The sequence below is a fragment of the Corythoichthys intestinalis genome, chromosome 15 (genome assembly GCF_030265065.1).
Source record: "Corythoichthys intestinalis isolate RoL2023-P3 chromosome 15, ASM3026506v1, whole genome shotgun sequence".
NCBI classification, from domain to species: domain Eukaryota; kingdom Metazoa; phylum Chordata; class Actinopteri; order Syngnathiformes; family Syngnathidae; genus Corythoichthys; species Corythoichthys intestinalis.
The window spans coordinates 6,212,871-6,229,019 of NC_080409.1; the positions used below are offsets into that span (position 1 = coordinate 6,212,871).

Below are 16,149 nucleotides of genomic sequence, written 5' to 3' on the forward strand. Positions count from 1 at the left end.
CTTCAGTTTTGGAACGATTTGCACTTTTCACATTTTTTAGCGAATATGGAAATATATCAGATGTACACACAGTATATGTGCGAGTGTACCTTCACTGGTAATGGTTGTGTGTAATTCAACATTGAAAATGGGAGTATCTTATTTTGATTAAAAAAAAAAAAAAAAAAAAGTTACCAAGCGCTATCTGACTTTAAAAGGTTGTGTTGTCTATTTTTGCACATAAACTGAATTGAACTAAACTGAAAAGAATAAAAGAACCATAAAAAGACACATCAACAAGTTGGATGTTTTCTTCAATTTTGCACTTTAATAAGAGCAGTTTTTTCGTACTAGCCAATACTGGTAATCACCGGGTTACGATGTACCCGACTTACTGTACATGATTTCGACTTTACTACGCTGGAGTCTCTTCCGCCATTTTTTTTGTCGCGTAAACAGTATGTATCTCACAGCATCTTATGTTTTTAATTAATTTTAGTAATATGACTGTTCTATTTTTTGGCGAAATGTGTATTTGATTATAATTGTGACTTTTGTTTTGTGATGCATGCTTTCCTTTTGGCGCAGGAAGCATAGAGCAGGTAGTACTAAGGCACGCGCGTAAGAGCGCATGTACACACTAAGAAAAACATATTTGCGGACACGAAGAAGAACGCATTTGCTCCCACGAAGAGGTCGTGCAGCCGAGTGAGAGCAAAAGAGAGGGGGGAAAGATTACAGTTTAGCTCGCTGTCTGCGTGGTTTTAGCTCCAGCATCTTGGCGAGAACAGAACGTATGACATGGTTTGGGATAGTTATTTTGAGATTTAGGGATATTTGAAGGGTAAATTCCAACTTACATGAAAATTTGGGTTACATCGCCAGCGTAGGAACGGAACTTGTCCGTAACCTGTAGTTAGTTCAAATAATCGACTAATCAGATTACGAACATTTAACGCGTCGCAGGATAACATTTAGGATATGTAAAAGAAATAAACAAATGTTTATATATAACTAACTTTTGAATCCTGTATAGAATAAAAAAGCCTTTTTGTTTTTCCTGTTATACTGAACAGGTACCGAACAGTGACCCCCGGAACGAGGTACGTACCGAACAGTGACTTGTGTGTACTGTTATATCCCTTTGCGCAATATGAACTTTTCCTAATTTAGGTCCCGACCGCCAGTTGCCCAAACCAAGATGGCCTTCCGCATAGACTTCATAATATATTGACACGACATGGGGCGCCATCCTGCCCCATTAAAGCTGACCGAGTGGAAACACAGACAAAGAGCTTTTTACGTTGAAAATTCATGTGAATAAATGCTTAAATCCCTGAATTCTTGATAGATATGGACATAAAACAGTCTTGATTTTTGGTTAAAAACGGGCAGGTAGCATTTATATTACGTAAATATGTTGAATGTGCTGATAGTCTTTAAGCCAATGTGGCGCCGCCTTATCACCACAAAGAGCTTTTTACATTGAAAATTCTTGTGAATAAATGCTTAAATCCCTGAATTCTTAATAGATTGGACCTAAAAGTCTCAATTCTTGGTTGAAACCCAAAAAAAAAAAAAAAAAAAAAAAAAAAAGGGCCGTTAGCATTTATTTTACGTAAATATGTCGAATGTGCTGCAAGTCTAGTTTAAATTTAGCCTTATCACCACAAAGAGCTTTTTACGTTGAAAATTCTTGTTAATAAATGCATAAATCCCTGAATTCTTTATATGTATGGACGTAAAACAGTCTCGATTCTTTGTTAAACGAGCAAAGAACCAGGCAGTTAGCATTTATTTTACGTAAATATGTCGAATGTGCTGCTAGTCTATAAGCCACTGTGGCGCCGCCTTTTCTATTGAAAATTTTTGTGAATAAAGGCTTAAATCCCTGAATTCTTTATAGATATGAAAGTAAAACAGTCTAGGGGAGTTGGCATTTATTTTACGTAAATATTGCGAATTATGATGGCAATGCTATAGCGGTTAATTTCCTCCATTGATTTTTTTCACGTTTCAAAATGCATGCATGGTACGCAAAATATAATAATTACCTTGAATCTTCGAACAAATCACTCCTGAGACAATCCCTCTTATTTTATTCGGTACAGCTTTCGTACTTTTTCAACCTAAATCCGGCATTGGATCACTGCATGTGTTTGAGAATAACTTCGACCGACTGAAGCAGAGTGTGGGACGCCCCCCTACTTGAAGGCGTTGCACAGTGTCTGGGGAATGTGTCCCATCAATATTATAATGAAGTCTACGCCTCCAGCTCCGCAAGATAACAAAAGATGTCCACTCGTTAGTTTTCCAAATCTTTGTTGAATAATAGTTAACGTACCGAGCACATCCAGCTGGTAGGTGTGCGTGATGGTGCCATACTTGTTGTGCACCACGCAGGTGTAGTTGCCCCGATCCGACGGCACAGCGCTCTCCATCACCAAACTCCACTGCTGGTGCCGCAGCTACGCAAAGACAAACAAAAACACGTGTTGTGATTGTTAATATTGCTCGTGACATATGGCGGGGGGAAAAAATGGGAAGGCCGTTTGAAGAAATGGGAATAGGATATGATAGGCTGATAGGTGATTTGGCCTAAAAATAAAACTTAATTGGTTCATTGGCCCCTCCCAGTCCAAAATGGATTGGACTTCTAGCGGCATCACTGAAACATAAGCCAGTCTGAAAAAATTGAATGTCCGTCCTTGTCAGTACCAGGCAGGTCAATTCCTTTTTAACTATTTACAGGTCACTTCGTGTTGGTTTTGAGTCACTTCCTGTACATTTAGGGTAATTCCGTTGTCACTTCCTATACGTTTTGGATCTTTTCCTGTTGATTTTAGGACAATTCATTTTCATTTAATGTTCATTGGTCACTTTCTGTTGATTTGTTAACTTTAGGCATAGACTTCATAATGGTATTGACGGGTCAGATTGGTCAGGCACCAGGGCCGCCCACATCAAGACACGCACGCAGCGATCTAATGCCAGATTTCTGTTGAAAAAGTAAGAAAACTGTACCCCATACAAACAGGAAGGATTGTCTCAGGAGTGATTTGTTCGAGGATTCAAGGTAATAATTATATTTTTCGTACCAATTTTGAAATGTTGTGGAAAAAAAATCAATGGGAGGAATTAGCTGCTACTGCATTGGCATCATAGTTCGCAATATTTACGTAAAATAAATGCTAACTGCACTTTTTTTTTTTTTTTGCTTTTAACCAAGAATCGAGACTTTTTTACGTCCAAATCTACAAAAAATTCAGGGATTTAAGCATTTATTCACAAGAATTTTCACCGGAAAAGCTCTGTTTACATAAGGCGGCTGCTATCTACGTTCACTAACAGATTAGCATTGTACTTCAAGAAATTTACGTAAATAATATGCTAACTGCACGTTTTTTTTTTTGCTTTTAACCAAGAATCGAGACTGTTTTACATCCATATATAAAACATTAAGGGATTTTAGCATTTATTCACAAGAATTTTCACTGGAAAAGCTCTGTTTACATCAGGCGGCTGCTAGCTATATTCATTAACAGACTAGCATTGTACTTCGACATATTTACGTAAAATAAATGCTAACTACACGGTTTTTTTTTTGCTTTTAATCAAGAATCGAGACTGTTTTACATCCATATCAATAAAGAATTATGGTATTTAAGCATTTATTTACAAGAATTTTCACCAGAAAAGCTCTGCTTACATATGGTGGCCGCTGGCTACATTTACTAACAGACTAGCATTGTACTTCGACATATTTACGTAAAATAAATGCTAACTGCATTTTTTTGTTGTTGCTTTTAACCAATAATCTAGACTGTTTTACGTCCAGATCTATGAATAATTCAGGATCTAAACATTTATTCACAAGAATTTTCACCAGAAAATCTGTTTACCTCAGGTGGCCGCTAGCTACATTCACTAACAGATTAGCATTGTGGTTTTTTTGTTTTTTGCTTTTAACCGAGAATTGAGACTGTTTTACTTCCATATCAATAAAGAATTCTGGTATTTAAGCATTTATTCACAAGTATTTTCAACGAAAAAAGCTCTTTGTCTGTGATTCCACTCGGTCAGATTTGACGGCCAACAATGCAGGCCCCCTATTTATCGGCCCTGCGCCCCGTGTCCTGTCAATACATTATGAAGTGGATATTTACCGGTCACTTCCTGTACATTTTGGGGTATTCCAGTGTCCCTTCATATACATTTTAGATCTTTTCCTGTTAATTTAGGGAATTTCCGGGTCACGTCGTATTAATTTTGGGTCACTTCCTGTTGGTTTTGGCGCATTTAGTGGTCAATTCTTTGTTAACTTTAGGGTATTTACGGGTCACTTACTGGTGATTATGGGTCAATTCCTGTACATTTTTGGGCATTCTGGTGTCACTTCCTATACATTTCGCATCTGTTCCTGTTGATTTGGGGCATTTCCGGGTCACTTCCTGTTGATTTTGGGGTATTAACAGTCCATTTCTGTTGCTTTTCCGTTATTTGTTATTGATTGTCGGACCTTTTCTTTTGATTTTATGCAGTGACCTGCGGTGAGGTTGATGTCAGGTGAGGCACTGTCTTCAACACAGTCAGAGTTACAAACATATGACCCATATGATTTTGAAAACAACAATTGCAAAATTAAATGAAAAAGAGCTTTAACAATGAGTAAATACAAAATTGTAATTATTTTTAATTTCATATTTCCATGAATGAATAGCCTTGACTGCACATCACTGATTTTAGCGCATTCCCAGGTCACTTCTTGGTCATTTCCTTCCTTAATAACTCGTTAGTTTTCTGATACTTGGTTGAATATTGTTATCGTACCGAGCACATCCAGCTGGTAGGAGCATTTCCTGTAAATTCTGGATTTTTCCTGTAGATTTTAGTGCATTTCCAGGTCACTTTCTGTTAGTTTTGGGACATTTACAACTAACTTTATGTTGATTTAGTGGCATTCCCATCTTACCTCCTGTACATTTTGTTTTTTAGAGCCTTGTATGAGCATTCACAGCCAGTTTGGACAGCAAGTCTTGATGAGGCTATGTTTTTAAATCACCAAAAATAGTCAATTATCCTATAAAGGCTTATTCATTGAAATAAAACAGTGAGCAGCGTTGGAAGGCAGATGAAGTTTAAGCCCCGCCTTCCCACACTGAGCAAGTCGTCCACTGTCTCCTCCTCCATTCTTGGACGGCCACGAGGAAAATGCGACTAGATATTATTAAGCCTGCGTATGCTTAGCCCCCCCCTACAAAAAAAAAACACCCCGTCTGACTGCAGCCCGTCTACCGGGAAGAAAAAAAGTCGTTTGGTTAGGAGAGTGCATCGACATGTCACACGGCGCAGTGGAAAAAGGGAAGGTGGCACATACTTTTAACCCTTAATAGGGCAAGTGACTATTTTTTTGGTTGTTTATTCATTTTAAAGCAATTGACAAAGGGCATTGAAAGGTGAGCTGCTGCACGAGTTGCTCCTAATCCTGCAATCCCGCCAGATTCCAAACGGAATTAAATGATGAAGGGGCTTATATGTGGCCAAGGTGTCAAAACACCTTTAGCTGAAAAGTTGACTCAGTGGCTGCCATTGAAGGCCATAGACGTCCAATCCATTCGAAGTGTGAGGGTTGTCAGGTACAGGAAGTGACCCCAAAGTTAATAACCAATGAACAGGAAGCGAATGAACAAACGTTCCTTTGCTGCAAACCGGCCCCTTCAAATGACCCTACTAGTGACCAGAGGTGGGTAGAAACTAGAAGTGGGAACCTCTTGGTACCTCACGATACGATACGATACGATTTGCGATACAAAGCTCACAATAACAATGATCTGATGATATGGCGATACAACGATTATCGATACATTGGTCAGGAAATCATTTTGGATATTCTACAAACAACTAATAAACAAAAAAACAAGCTTCTGCTGTGAATTGGAATGAGTTTATCACTAACAGATGTCCAATCCATTTAAAGCGGGAGGGATGGCAGCGAATGAACAAATGTTCATTTGCTGCCATCCCTTCCACTTCAAACGGATTGAATGTCTATGGCCGTCAGTGACAACCAATGTCAGGCAATGAGGTAATTTTGGGCCATTTATGGTCATTTACCTGTTGATTTTCAGTTACTTCCTGTTGATTTTGGGGTATTTTATGGGTCACTTCCTGTTTATTGACACCGTTTTAGAACGATACCTTGATTCTTGGCAGGAGCATATTGATAACCTTTTGGGATACAAAGTATCACGATATATCACCATTTCGATATTTTGACACACCCGTAGTAGTAACGCGTCACATGTACTCCGTTACATTTACTTGAGTAACTTTTTGATAAAAATGTACTTCGAAGAGTAGTTTTAGTAAGCTAAATTACTTGAGTAGATTTGTGAAGAAAAAATGCAACTCTTACTCTGTTGGGGCTACACAAGAGTCATTACATTTTTTCCTCTTTATTCTACATACGTATTACATTTAATATTTTTTACCAACAATGCCAAAAGTGCCATGTGTAATACCGGAGTAGCTCTACCGATTTCACCAATGAGACGTCACAACAATAATCACATGACTCCATTTTACCAATCAGACGCAAGCCTGCCGTTCTTTCTTGATGCCAGCCTGTTCAATCATGTGGTGTCTTTAATTAAAGTGAGCTATGAAAGCAAAACGCATATTTATTTCATATTTCACAAGGTATTTTATGCTCCTGAATGAAATGGACTGCTTGGATGTGTGCCGATTAGAGAAGACAATCAACCCCGCCGCTGTGTGACATGTTCCGGGCTAGTTTTGTGAAGGCGAGAATAAGACTTTGAAATGCCGCTCGTTTCCGGTTAGCATGTCGGCTAGCTGTCACGCCTCCTGGTTTGTTTACGCTCTCCGAAGAAATATGAAATAAACAGTAATAACGAAAGCCGGACTAACTCCAGTGGCATAAAATATCGGTTGGGAGGTGCAAGAAGTCGACAGTTTTGACCATTATAAACAGGGGTGCACATAATTTTTTCGCCCAGGTTCTCAGAGGAGGACCTGGAGATGTGACTTGGTCCTCATTGAGCTTGAGAGCCGACCCGCCTGATGCGATAAATTTATGACAAGCTTTACTTAGAGCCAATTAACTTTAATTAATTATATTAACAATTAATGCTTGATTAACATCAACTGGCACAACAAAATTGGCATTACTATGAAGTGAAATGTAAAGAAATAAACATAAAAGCACCAATTCAAAATAAAGGGTGTTATGCGGCTCCCACATTAACTCCAAGCCTTATTAAAAGTGGGATGTCCCCTCATAAGACCTCACTGAACGTGCATGTTTAGCTTTGTAAAATGCGAGCAAAAACACGTTTGTCAGTGCATGTCGCTGTTCATTACCTTTATTCCGCGACTTGTCCATAGGGCGAGTGGGGTCCTGTTTGACATCTATAGTTTGCTTAATTGCCACATGCTCTGTTTTTTTTCGTGCTTTTCAAAGTTTGGATGGCTGAAATTCTTTGACCCTACATAAAATGCGCTGCTCTTATCGGCGACATTGGGATTCTCACGGCACACTTTGTACCGCATTTCCGCGCGAGCATCATTTGCTTCTAGCCATGATACCTCCTGTAGCCACTTTTCAGCAAAAGTCCTTTTTTTCGGTAGCTCCGGTGACGTCTCTCTCGTCTGTCTGTCTTTTGACGGGGGTGGGGGAACACGGAAGTAATTACTCAGTGTGGCCTGCCTCGTCGACATTTTGAGAAGTTATTTTCTCGTGTCCGCCGTAAATACAGAGGTCAGCCATCGGTACGCAAAAGCGTATGGAAGCCGTTGAGGGCCAGCGCGTTTGTCTACATCCAGTACGCATGCGCGCATGCGGACCACTTATGTGCACCCCTGATTATAAAGTAATTTTGCCCTGTCGTACTGAATAAATGCATTTTTGATATTTCATATTTCATTTAGCACAAGACTGTTATTCGTCATGACCATACCATTTATTTAGCAATTGGGAAAAAATACTTCGATAAAAAGAATATCCTTTAAAAGTATTGTAGTAGAGAGATTGAAACAATGACATTTTGCTGCTCTCTTCGTTGCATTTTCCACGTTCTGAATAATTTTCCCTCAATGGGCTGAATTCTAAATCAGATGAAATCGTGACCCTGCCGACGTCATCCTCCAGCTGGGGACCCTAGAGTGCTATAATGACAGGCAGTGCTAAAGGAAGGCACTTTAAAGCACTGTAAAAAAAAATTTTGACATGCCCTCAACATGACTCGAAAGCGTGGATTTTAACCTGTCTCCCAGTTTTTATATGGCACCGATTGACCACGGAAAACCGGAGATATGATCCTTTTCATTTTTAAATAGTAATCATAAAGGAACTCTTCACTATCCAAACCAGGAACTACTTTCTCCACCATAGGGCAAATGCTCTTTGTAAGAATAATGCTTCATTTATGTATTTTTTTTTTCTGTCATTGGAATTCAATTTTTTTTTTTTTTTTTTTTTTTAGTATTTCTTTGGCTTAATGTGGTTATATAATGGGTCACTGACAGTATCATTATAACAACTTTGTGCTCAGAAAAAAAAATACAATTGTTAAAAAAAAAAAAAAATCCAACAAAAATACTGAATACTGAATTAGAATATTGTGTATTCTAATTTCCTGAGTCTCAAAAAATTAGAATATTGTGTATTCTAATTTCCTGAGACAGTCCAGTATAAGCAGTCACTCACAATGATACTCATTACTGGAGTATTCTTGTCACTGGATACTTTTTAAGTTGTACTTGAGTACATTTTTTGCATGACTACTTTTACACTTACTTGAGTAATATTATTTTCAAGTAACGTTACTCTTACTTGAGTAAAATGTTTGGCTACTCTACCCACCTCTGATCACCATATTGATCATAGTTGTTGTGAGCCTTGTATCACTAGTCGTATTGTATTATGAAGTAACCAGATGTTCCCATTCCCAGTTATTTCTGAGTACTCGCCGATACCAATGGCATAATTTTAGTGCGCATCTGTACCAATACATACACTTCATAATGTATTGACGGGAAATGGGGCATGGGGCTAATAAATAGGGTGCCTGCATTGTTGGCGAGGCCGTCGATTGAAAATTGTTGTGACCCGTAAATATCCTAAAGCATAGACTTCATAAAGTATTGACGGGACACGGGGTGCAGGGTCGATAAATAGGGGGCCTGCAATGTTGGCCGTTGAGGCCGTCAAATCTGACCGAGTGGAATAACATACAAAGACCTTTTTTCATTGAAAATTCTTGTGAATAAATGCGTAAATATGTCGAAGTACAATGCTAATCTGTTAGTGAATGTAGCTAGCGACCGCCTGAGGTAAACAGAGCTTTTCTGGTGAAAATTCTTGTGAATAAATGCTTAAATCCCTGAATTCTTTACAGATACGGACATAAAACTGTCTCGATTCTTGATTAAAAGCAACAACAACAAAAAAGTGCAGTTAGCATTTATTTTACGTAAATATGTCGAAGTACAATGCTAGTCTGTTAGTAAATATAGGTAGCAGCTGCCTCATGTAAATCCTCAAACAAATCACGCTTGAGACAAGCCTTCCTGTTTGTATGCGGTGCAGCTTTCGTACTTTTTCAACAGAAATCCGATGTTAGATGGCCGCGGGCGTGTGTTTGTGAATAGCTTCTCTTGATGTGGGCGGCCCTCTACTTCAATGTGAGGCGCAGTGCATGACCGATCTGACCCGTCAATACCGTTATGACGTCTATGACCGATACCAGTATCGGTGCTAAACTGCTAAAGACATGGAATTTCCCAGCTTTGGCACTAGCATCCGATGTAGGAGAGGGATCAGAGACCATCGGAAATCAGCGGTGACGAGAACGCCACCTTCGGGTGCTAGGTGGCGCTGAAAGACGCTAATCGACGTCTCGAACGCAATCACGGGATTTAAAAAAACTCGCGATGAAATCTGAGCACCGGCCGGCCACGGGATTAGTGTGCCGCTAACAGAGGGACGCAAACTTTGGAGCTCGGTGACAGCGGCGGGGCCGGAGTGCTGGCGACAGGTGCCGGCTTGCTAGGGGAGGATGGAAGGAAGGAGCGGACAACTGCTGGCAGCCCGCTGGGAGCAGATGTTGGAGATCTCCGTAAACTGTTAATAGCTACGGGATCCCCTTACGTTAACTCTTTAAAGCGCTGCGCTTTTCCCACCGTTACACTAACCACATCATCCAGAATGAAAAAAATAAGACCCAGCTCTCATTTGGGAGAACCGTTGGTCCTAAACAACTGTATCTCAACACGCCAAATGTTCAGGAAAGCAGCCATTTTGGTTGAAAGCAGACATTCCTTCAAATATTTGAATGAAATTCGGGAGACAATACAGACCCCTGAATCCACACTGTAAAAAAACAAAAAGAAAAGAAAAATAAAACTTTCATAAGGTTGAGCTGAGTTAGCATATACTGTATATACAGTGGTATGAAAAAGTATCTGAACCTCAATGGAATTAATCACATTTCTGCATATAAACACCATCAAATTTGATCTAATCTTTGTCAAAATCATACAGTCAATATCATACAGAAATCATACAGAAAATACAGTGTCTGCTTTAACTAAAACCACCCATTTATAGGTTTTCATATTTTAATGAGGATAGCATGCAAACAATGACGTAAGGGGGAAAATAAGTAAGTGAACCCTCTGCCTAAAGAGACTTAAAGAGCAATTAACCAATTTTTACCAAACATTTTAAGTCAGGTGTGTGCCCAATCACTAATGAGTGGTTTAAATCCACCCTGCCCACTATAAAACACACACCGGGCAAAATTGTCTTGATGAGAAGCATTGTCTGATGTGCATCATGACTCGGTCAAAATAGCTGTCTGAAGACCTGCGATCAAAGATTGTTTATTTGTATAAAGCTGGGAAAGGATACAAAACAATCTCTAAAAGTCTGGATGTTCATCAGTTGACAGTCGGAGTAGTTATCTACAAATGGAGTGAGTTTGGCACTGTTTCTTCTCTCCCAAGGAGTCGCCGTCCACCAAAGATGATGCCAAGAGTTCAATGCAGAATACTCAGAGAGGTAAAAAATGAACCCTGGAGTGTCTGCTAAAGCCTTACAGAAATCTCTGGCACAGTCTAATACCTCTGTGAACACATCAACTATATGTAAAACTGGCCAAAAATGGTGTTCAAAGGAGGACTCCACGGAGGAAGCCACTGCTGTCTAAAAAAAACATTTTTGCTCGTTTAATGTTCGCAAAAAGGCACTTGGACACTCCACAGTTTTGGCAAAATATTTTGTGGACTGCTGAAACCAAAGTTGAATTCTTTGGGAGTAACACACAATGTCATGTGCGGAGGTAAAATGGAACCGCTCATCAACGTCAACACCTCATCCCCACCATGAAGCATGGTGGAGGGAGCATCATGATTTGGGGCTGTTTTGCTTCCTCAGGGCCTGGACAACTTGCAATCATAATGTAAAAATGAATTCAAACGTTTATCAGAATGTTTTGCAGTAAAACCTCAGGCCGTCTGTCAGACAGTTGAAGCTGAAAAGAGGATGGATGCTGCAACAAGACAATGATCCAAAACACAGAAGTAAATCAACAGAAGAACAAAATACACATTCTGGAGTAGCCAAGTCAAAGTCCAGACTTGAACCCCATTGAGATGCTCTGGCATTGCCTAAAGACAGCGATTCATGCCAGACATCCCAGGATTCTGACTGAACTACAGCGGTTTTGTGAGAAGAATGGGCCAGGATTAGTCCTGATTGATGTGCCAGACTGATCTGCAGCTACAGGAAGCGTCTGGTTGAAAATATTGCTGCCAAAGGGGGGGCCACAAAATATTAAATGTAATGGTTCACTTATTTATTTTCCCCCTTCTGTCATTGTTTGCATACTAGCCTCAGTACAATATGAAAACCTACAAATGTTTGGTGGTTTTAGTTAAAGCAGACACTGTTTTTTCATCTGTGTGATTTTGACAAAGGTCAGCTCACATTTGATGGTGATTTAATGCAGAAATGTTAGAAATTCCAAAAGGTTCAGATATTTTTTCATACCACTGTATGTATACCCACAGAGAGAGAGAGAGAGAGAGATGTGCAATGCTTGCTGTGAACTAACCAGGACGGCCGTTATCACTTGTTTGGCCATTGTTGGATCATTTCCTGTTCATTTTGGGGAATTTCCGGGTAACTTCCTGTTCATTGGTCACTTCATGTTGATAGTGGGGCACTTCTGCATCACTTCCTGTTGATTTTAGTTAACTTCTTTAACATTTTGGTGCACTTTAGGTCATCTTCTGTAGATTTATGATCCTTTCCTATTGATTTTGGGGCATTCCTGTATCCCTTGCTGTCAATTTTTGGCCGATTTGAGGAAGTTTTTTTTTTTATAATCAAAAATGTTGATATTCCATCCAAAGAGAACTAGATACGTAATGCATGCTTTGAGGAAAACATTTGTTGGCCATTTTGTGTCATTGCCATTAAAAAAGAAAGACATTATCGTCTTGTGTACTTTGAAATAGCAACAAATGGATCCATTTTTAAACAGCTTGCTTTTTCATAAACGTCACAAAATGTCAGTAAATGAACAGAACACCTAAAAATAAATGGAATGAAAGATGCCAATGTCAAATATTTTTGATTTTGTGCCTTTTCTCATTGATTTTGGGGCATTTCCAAGTTATTTCCTGAATGAGTTAACGTAAGCTAAGTAAGTGTATCTCAACTTTTAACCAACATTTTAATCCCTGTGCGTCCAGTTCCACGCGGGAGCATCTAAAAGCAGCGAAAGTGATCCCACTCACGCAATAAAGGTCAGGATCGCCCGGCCGTAGAATTCCGGACCCCCCTCGGATTCCTTCAGTGAGGACCACCAAAATAAATAACGCGGAGCTGAAACCGGAGCACCGCCGGCAGCTGCCGGGATCGCCGTTGTCATCGGGATGGGCACACGGGGCCAACGCCACAAATTTCTCTTTGGCTTCACCAGACGTTTGCTCTAACTTTGGCCGGTCATTCAATTTTGTGCCCCCCCCTAAAAAAAAACCCAAATCTTTTGGCGTGGTCTACATTTTTTTAGGACCTTGTTAAACCACTGGAAAAGGAGCTAAAAACCATAGATATCACATGTAGAGAAGCTAGAAGCAAAAAGTTGTGAGTCAGTGGCGGCCATCTTAAAGCAACGAACTTCTCCTGCAGGCTCTTTTACCGCCAACCTGATTTTCTTTACCAAAATATCTCGAAACTTTGAAAAATCATTACTGATTTTCAGACAGTTTCAAAATGCCAGTCAACAAAAAGTGACAGCACAATGCCCGCAATCAACAGGAGGTGACTGAAAATCAACATCAAGTGCCCCAAATAAATGGAATGTGACCTGGGAATGCCCCAAAAAACAGGATGTGACAGCAGATCAACAGGATGTGACCCATCAATGCTCCAAAATCAACAGTAATTGAGCTGCAAATGCCCCAAAACTGAGTGAAAGTTAAGGGAGTTCTAAAAAAATTGATTATTAGATGCATCGCGATTGGACACGTGACGATTCGATTACGATTCATAAAGGTTCAAATACGATGATTTTCCCTAATAACTTTATGACAGCCGCTCTTAGCTGAAACAAATTCAAGACACGTCTGCCGTCCGGACACATTTAACGGACCCACGCACAACGTTATGATGGATGCTGCCGGTTATTGAGCGAGAGATTTAGTCCTTGCTCTTGTCTTTCAGTTGTCCAGCAGTAGTTTCAAGTCATGTCAATTGAAAAATGTCCTGAGTGTGCTGCTAAGACCCATGTGCGTCTATAATAGGTGAGAACACGAACCCTCTTGTACTGTTTAGCATTTATTGTTGTTGTTTTTGAGATGTTAACAATTAGCGCCGAGCGCTAAGCTAATTAGCCAATTCGCTAACGTGTATTTCATATGCAGAACGTGTAAAACCATGATTAAGTATAGCGGTATCACTACAAATATGCGAATAGTACAGAAATCTGTGAAAACAAAGTATATTGTTTAAAAGAAGTCTTATTTCCAAAGACAATTTGTTTCCAGATAATGTGGAATTCATTCCACCTTTGTAAATTTTATTGTATTGTTGAGAGAAATAAGTACAGCCTTTAAAATGGTTAATGTTTTTGCACTTTCTTGTAATTAAAAAAAAAAGTTTAAGGGCAGCTTTTTGTTGTATGGGCATGTTTCCATCGTTCCTGCTGATTTGAATCATTAGGATACTTTGAATCAATAATGGACATAAATTTGTTTGGCTACTTTATTAATTAGTAATTCATCGATAATCGTCATAATCGTGATGAACGTGATCATCATCAATACCGTGATCATTTTTTAATAATCAAATCGAATTGTGGGGTGCCTACGATGGCACACCCCTAGTGGAAGTCACCCAAAATCAATAGGAAGTCTGCTGTCAAGGCCTCAAAATCAATAGGAAGTGATATAAAATCAAGAGCAAGTGCCCCAATTGAATAGGATGTGACATGGAATGCCCCAAAATCAACAGGAAGTGATGACTGATCAACAGGAAGTGACCCAAAATAAAAAGGAAGTGAGCTGTGAATGCCCCACAATCAACAGGAAGTGACTGAAAATCAACAAAAAGCGCCCCAAATGAATAGTATGTGTGCTGTGAATGCCCAAAATCAATAGGATGTGACTTCAGATCAACAGAAAAAGGACCCAAAATCAACAGGTACTGAGCTGCAGAAGCGCCAAAAGTGGAAGTGACCCACAGTCTTCAGGAAGTGAGTTGCGAATGCCCCAGAATGAAAACCGACCTTGATGCCGCCCATGCGCTGCTCCCCCTTGAACTCCTTGCCGTTCTTCAGCCAGTGGATGGTGGGCGTGGGGTTGCCCGCCGCCGCGCAGCGGAATTTCACCGTGATGGCGGCTGGCACGGCTAGGAGCTTCTTGTCCATCCGGTCCGGACGTGTCCAATACGGAGCTTCTGTGGGCCGAGGAACCGAGAAAAAAAATTGAATCTGTATATACAGTATGAGGAATATACTGTGTGTATGGTAAAAATAAGACAGAGAAAGCTCAAAACAAGTTTAAACCACCACTCATTGGCTGATATTGACTGCACAAAACCTCCAATCACTTTTGACTGTGAGAATAAAAGTTCATTCAGTGGCACTGAAATATAAGTCAGTCCTCCCAGTTTAAATGAATTGTATATTTGTCCTGGTCAGACATCAGCCAAAAAGAACAGACGGCCAAAGACGTTCAAATCCGCTTGAAGTGGGATGGCAAAAATTCACACGCTGCCACCCTCTCACATTAAATGGATTGGACACCGACTCGCGATAAACTCATTTCAATTGACAACAGAAGCATGAAAAAACTTCTCATCGCCCCTACCAACATCGCTTCAAGGCGACGGCCATATTGGCAGGGGCGACCCACAAATGGATTTCACTGGGGCACGTGCCCCAGTATAGATCTGCAGTGCCCCTGTATAAATTTCACTGGTAAAACAAAAATTAAATAAAATAAAATACTTTGGAGTTTTAAGTCTACATAGCATAATCAAGAGAATACACCTATTTAATGCGGTCATATTACACTATTCACTCCATACACACAATCTGCACATGGCTCCGTAATATGGTAATTTAGGCACGTAACATTGGCTCTGATAGGCTTATGAGTTGATACTTCCACGAAGCACTTTCGGGAGATATGCTGTGTTCATGTGTATCGGGATAGCTTTGTAGTATCGCTACTCGTTCCTTTCAAGGGGTTAGCATTTGCGTCTCTTAACTATGCTGTACTGTTGTTAGCTAGCTAACTTGCATGGTGCTTATGGGCAGGGCACATATGCACAACATTGTCAATGCTACGATTGGCTGCGTATCGCAAGTGAAGTGAACTGTATCTTATTATTGGCTAGACACCTGTTGCTCATGGAGTTACATTGCAAAATGGTACTAAAAACAATTTTGTTGGTCTAATTCACTAGATTATATCAATTCTTGTCAGGGACGCGGGGCAGGTGGTGTGTGGACCCAAGTGCAGGGAAAAGGAAGCGAGTCAAAAAGGCGGTGCAAAAGTAATTTAATTAATGCCGACAGAAAAACAAAGTACAAACCAAAACTGATGTGATCCCAAAAAACACAGTAGCAAACAAAA

General features: G+C 39.9%; 1 protein-coding gene across 12 annotated transcripts in view; it reads right to left on the bottom strand.

Moving 5' to 3' along the window:
- fgfr3 (fibroblast growth factor receptor 3) overlaps positions 1 to 16,149 on the bottom strand; it is a 148,810-nt gene that overhangs the window by 52,240 nt on the left and 80,421 nt on the right. For all 12 annotated transcript variants that reach the window (XM_057860208.1, XM_057860207.1, XM_057860206.1 and 9 more), the window contains 2 exons: positions 14,796 to 14,965; positions 2,324 to 2,447 (listed from right to left, as the gene is read on the bottom strand). In XM_057860208.1, the coding sequence (XP_057716191.1) occupies positions 2,324 to 2,447; positions 14,796 to 14,965 (294 nt within the window). The remainder of the gene's footprint in view (positions 1 to 2,323; positions 2,448 to 14,795; positions 14,966 to 16,149) is intronic.